The sequence below is a fragment of the Mobula hypostoma genome, chromosome 2 (assembly GCF_963921235.1).
Source record: "Mobula hypostoma chromosome 2, sMobHyp1.1, whole genome shotgun sequence".
NCBI classification, from domain to species: domain Eukaryota; kingdom Metazoa; phylum Chordata; class Chondrichthyes; order Myliobatiformes; family Myliobatidae; genus Mobula; species Mobula hypostoma.
Genome location: NC_086098.1, coordinates 43,564,027 through 43,570,026, shown reverse-complemented (window position 1 = coordinate 43,570,026; position 6,000 = coordinate 43,564,027). Strand labels below are relative to the sequence as shown.

At 40.5% G+C, this 6,000-nt stretch overlaps 1 protein-coding gene across 1 annotated transcript in view; it reads left to right on the top strand.

The window, feature by feature from the left end:
* Positions 1-458: 458 nt before the first annotated feature.
* The window catches only part of otofa (otoferlin a), a 379,390-nt gene continuing 373,848 nt past the window's right edge, over positions 459-6,000 (top strand). Inside the window, exon 1 of the mRNA XM_063071051.1 lies at positions 459-589. Within this exon, the coding sequence (XP_062927121.1) occupies positions 511-589 (79 nt within the window). The 5' untranslated portion in view covers positions 459-510. The remainder of the gene's footprint in view (positions 590-6,000) is intronic.

Below are 6,000 nucleotides of genomic sequence, written 5' to 3'. Positions count from 1 at the left end.
ACAAGACCTTCTGTTTTCATTCAGCTGTCATAGTTCTCCCACAATGAAGAGGGATGCAAAATATTTGCCCAATGCTTTAGCCAATTCTTTATTTCCCCGGATAGGAAAAGGCCCAAAGTAGAATGCATGCTGTGCCACACTAACCCCCAATGCACCAAGAAGCCCTTTCACGATGTGTATATTGGAGATGTATTTGCAGCAATTCCACACCGCATATCTACGCCCCCAGCAGCTGGATAGACTGAACTGACGTCTGTAGAATGGTTGTAAATACGATCGTGGGGCAGCTTTAAAACATGTCAGCGATATCCGCTCTGTTAATGAAGCTTCTGAATAATTTAGGGATCCCGAACAACACAACAGATGATCCACAGTGAGTTGTACACGGGGGAGGAGACTCCGGGAGCTGGTTCTCCCTGCCGCTGCTCAGCACTGTGTTGTAACTGAGCGAGGAAAGCGAGTCAGAGTCCAGCGGCACCTGCTCCGGGAGCAACACTGACCGGAGTCAGCATGGCTCTCACAGTGCACCTGAAAACCGTCACCGACCTCCGGGGGAAAGGCGACCGCATCGCAAAAGTGTCCTTTCGAGGTAAGTGGAGCGACCCCTGCCCTGTGCGCTTACAGAGCATCACGCCGCATTTGGATGGAGTGTTGTGATTGCAATGCGATGCCAGATCATCGGAGGTGGCACCAGAGGTATACAATCCAGGTGTCGGCTCGGCAGAGTGAGCCGACTTGTACTATATTGTGCTGTGAGCCGGGCGAAATCCATTCAATGTTGGCACCAAATTATGAAAAGTTGTGTTGCCCGGAGCGGCACCGCCGCGTTTATGAACTGAAAGTCGGTCTGAATTAATTAGTTATGCTAATCGCGGTATATTATGATAATCCATTTATCATCCTGTGTATGCTAACTCCGGAATATTGTGGCATTGCATCCTTTCAATTACTTCTTTTAAAAAGTACTGTAATAATTATAAATGTTGCATAAAAATCTGTGCAACCACGCGACATAAGTGCAAGTTGTGCCCGATGTTGGCCACAGCAGAGCTGGTCCACATTTCAATCTATTGCGCATGGGAACAGGCACAGGAATCCTAAGACACAAAAAGCACCATCTGCGTCCATAGCCATTGTCGTGGTTGCTAGCGCGGCAGGCGAACTGAGGTGTGAGGGCTGGAATTGTTGAAGTGCTGCTGAACCACCTGGTGCCCTGGCACTGACTCCCGCCTTCCCCGTTATAGCGGGCGAGTGCCAAACCAACTGCGTGAGCTGGAGGGATCGAAGGAAAATACTTAAGTGTGTGCCTGTGAATTATTTTTAATTCTTCCGAGTGCAGCCATAAAACCGCTCTGTTTCTAAGTGTATGAACATGGCATTGGCGATGTTACTGAGTCGAGCCTTGCTTCTTAGGTTCTTCAGTCTACTAATATCATGAAGCTTTTTACTTCAATTAACTGAATGGATTAATGTTGCCATTGAAATAGCGGAGGGGGAACATATCCCCAAAATCTAACGTGACCAGTCATAATTCTGAACCCATGTAGCTCTATGAACTGTAGAATTCCCTCGTTTTCCTTTTCTTCTTTATTAAAAAGTGAACATTATGCAAACATTCAGTGGGTCAGGCTGCAACTAAAGAGAGAAAGAGAGTTCACGTTTCAAGTCGATTCCTTTTCGGATTCAGTTGATGGACATCAGAAGCGGCGAGAAACACCATTCAAGTGTTATTAAATAATCTTTATATTTATTGCGCGCTGGCTGAATATTTATTTTAGAAATATATATAATCACCTCAAGAAATCCAGTTTAACTTTATTGATTTGATCAAAAAAATACTCCATTAAGTTGAGAGTGGCTGCCATTTTGGTGAACCCTGGAGGATAAGCAAAATGATTTTTTGATCTAATTTTTGATGCTGAAATTATATTACATTTCTTCTTGTCTGACAGGGCTAGTTGTTTTGAGAGACCTGAATTATACCGAGAGCTGGGAGTTGACCTGTGGAGGTCTGGGGCTCCACAGACCCCAGCGGTTAATCTAAATGGATAAACTGTAGCTAATTAAATCACCAGATTATACAGATGAAATTGCAGTTATGGAAGTAACTTTGGGCTCAAGAATATAATTGAAGTTTAAATAGAACCAGATATAGTTGCCAATGTACAAAAGTCGGCCTCACATGAGATACACAACCTCATTTAGTGAGGTCTGTTGGTGAATAAATATCATAGGAGAACTCCTGCAGACTTCTGCAGATGCCTTTTACCAACATTACCAGTCTATGAATTGGAGGTGGAGCTGCATGTATGACCGACAGCAAACAGAGGAACAAACATCATCAATTTATTCAGTAAACAATCTGTTTAAGGTACAGAGGAAATAAATTACACCAACTTCTCCCAGTAACAAAATGAGAATTTGCTCACATTCCCTCCCTAAAAAATAGTGGTTAAAGAACATCTATAGAACAACCAAGCCTATGAATGTGGTGTAGGGAGGGGCGAGGGGGGGAGGAAGGAGAAAGGGGAAGAGTGGGGGAAGGGATGAGGGGAAGTGGAGAGAAGAGGGTGCCCACTTGGCCTTAATGTGAGCTGTCATTAAACCTCCCACCCACAACATCATTAAGCCTGCTATTTTCTGATTTTTTTTATTACCATCTGACTCCAGCCAACTTCAGACTATGTATTCTAAAAAAAACTTTATTCTCACCATGAACAACAGTAAGATATATGTAAACTCTCACACACATGTAATTTCTTTGTGTCATGCTATATCATTCTGTGCTTGCTGACATACAGTACATTTATTGTTAATTAAGCAATGTTTCAATTTCACAATCTCACACTTGTTTCAAATCTTTGCATAAAATTGGCTATCACTCCAATGTAATCTCCTCCATTTCTGTTGCTATCTAAGATATCCACAACCTTTCAGTTCTATCATTTTGATTATTCATAGCTTTGATCTCCTCCTCACTTGCAACTGCACCATTATTTGGTAAAGTGCCAAGCTCTGGAACTCCCTTCCCAAATGATTCTACCTCTGCAGCTCTCTCTCTCCACTGCTGAGACACGATTTAAAACTATGCCTTTGATTAAACTTGTGACCATCTTCCCATGCACAGCATCAAATATTTTTGAATATTCTACTATGAATCACCTTGGTACAGCTTACATAATTAAAAATGCTCCACAAATATAAGTTGCTGTTGAAATGTGGCACTTTGTACAGTGCTATATTGCTTCAGTCCTGCCCTAATGTTTGGGAATCAAATGTAAATTCTTCTGTAGCTGAATGTTGTCATCAATCTCCACTCAGTCCGAGGACTGGCTTACAACTTCCAGTAGCATTTACATCCAATTCTTCATGTCCACTCCTAATCTGACATATCATCTGTGCCCCCACCCCACCACCCTGTTTCAAACAGGAGGGCCAGAGTAAGCTTGAGGAACAGATGAGCTTGTTTCAGCCTTCAGGACTTAACAATAAACCCCCTTTTCTCCTTGCACCATAATGGGCCAGTTCTACTGTAAGGCTATTCATCCGTAACTTTGATTAAAATGTCCTCTCTCCACACACACACACACACACACACACACAAACACTTCTGGTGTGCTGGGGATTTCCGACATTTTCCCTTAATAGTTTCAGATCTCAGCAACAGCTCTGACCTGAATTTCACAGCTTTAATATGTCCTTTTGCCTGTCTTATCTTCTTCTGTCACCTTAATTAATTTATCTGTTTGCTCCATAAACATTAAAGCATCTCAACTACCCCAGTAACATCATATTCCATTTTGGCATATCCATCCTCCCTGCTCCATCCTCTCCGCTCTTAACTTGTTTCTTTTCCTCTTTCCCAGTTCGGACAATGTGGATCTAATCTGAACAGTTCACCCTGTTTCTCTTTCCACAGATATTACCTAACCTGCTCATATTTTTAGCATTTTCTATTCTCAATTTTATTCTTCTGTTTTGTAGGTGAAAGTGTTACCAAACTGATATCAAAATGATTGAACACAGGAGAATGTCTCTGGGATCCACCTAATCACCAGTGCCTTTTTTATGTGTTTCAATTCTTATCAAGGTGATTTTGTATTTAGTGCATTTCAAGGTTTCAAACACTTGGATAATGACTCACACTACTTGGTTTTAACATATTCCGTGATCATATTGAAGAAAGACTGTGAGGTTATGTTCGGCAGCATCTATGGAGGAGAATGGAAAGTCAACATTTTGAATTGAGATTGGACTAAATGAAGTCTCAACTCAAAACGTGAACTGTCCATTACCTTCCATAGCTGCTGCCTAACTGGCATAGTTCCTCCAGCATTTTGTGTGTTGCTCCAGATTCCAGCACCTGCAATCTCTTGCATCTTCTTAGGTTGTGGTGCTTTGGTTGATTTGAAAAATAATATGAAAAAAATTTAGATCGATGTAATTGTGTTCATTTTACCAGGGCCTTAAAATCATTATTACCCCTAAATATTTCTCAATTTCCCATCAGAACTACTTATTACAGTTGTAATATCTATGAAATTACTTTTTATTCTTAGTTCATTGTTGTACATGTATTGTTGAGTTCCATGCAACCAAGCGACTCAGATTCTGACTGAGCAATTTGAAATCTGAAAAACACTTGAGCCAACCCCCCAGGCTTTAGTCAGACTGAAAATTAAAGAGAAGGTTTTCATGAAAATGTCTTTAAAATCAATGTGAGGAGATTTCACTTAATCGGAGTTTAAGCACAATGAGCATGTAACCTTTAAAACATATTTTACAACTTGACAAAACACAAAATGAAGGATGTGAAGCATATATTCAATTCACATAAGATAAAACTGTTAGTAAGTATGAACATATAATGTATCTCATAAGCTTATAACAACTTAATTTGCAATTTACATTTTTGTGTTTGTCATTATCACTCCACATATTGTTCAAAGTATGTATACATTTTACAGCCTTGAGATTCATCTCCTTACAAGCAGACACAAAAATCCCATTGAAAAGAGAACACAGTCAAACACCCAATGTACAGAGAGAAAAAAACAGGTAGTACAAACAATAAAAACAACCAAATGGCATTCAAAACTGAAGATACTACTGTTATTTTCTAACACTACTGTCATATCTGCTACTATTGTTATAGATAATGAAATGTTTCATTTCTTGTTTTTAAGAGACCTTCCTCTCTTTCAGAAAAGAAGAAATCTAAATAGCTTTTCCAATTTTAACCTCTATACAATTGACCAAAAAATAAGTTAAGCAAATTTTGACATGGTTGTTTGCAGAAGTTATGAAGCTGTTTTAAAAGAAAATAATACATACAGAAGGTTGCAATTTTTTGTATTGTAAAAAAAACTGCTGTCACTTTTTGTTACCTAGAAACATAGAAACATAGAAAATAGGTGCAGGAGTAGGCCATCCGGCCCTTCGAGCCTGCACCGCCATTTATTATGATCATGGCTGATCATCCAACTCAGAACCCTGCACCAGCCTTCCCTCCATACCCCCTGATCCTCGTAGCCACAAAGGCCATATCTAACTCCCTCTTAAATATAGCCAATGAACTGGCCTCAATTGTTTCCTGTGGCAGAGAATTCCACAGATTCACCACTCTCTGTGTGAAGAAGTTTTTCCTAATCTCGGTTTTAAAAGGCTTCCCCTTTATCCTCAAACTGTGACCCCTCGTTCTGGACTTCCCCAACATCGGCAACAATCTTCCTGCATCTAGCCTGTCCAATCCCTTTAGAATTTTATATGTTTCAATCAGATACCCCCTCAATCTTCTAAATTCCAACGAGTACAAGCCCAGTTCATCCAGTCTTTCTTCATATGAATGTCCTGCCATCCCAGGAATCAATCTGGTGAACCTTCTTTGTACTCCCTCTATGGCAAGAATGTCTTTCCTCAGATTAGGGGACCAAAACTGCACACAATACTCCAGGCGTGGTCTCACCAAGGCCTTGTACAACTGCAGTAGTACCTCCCTGC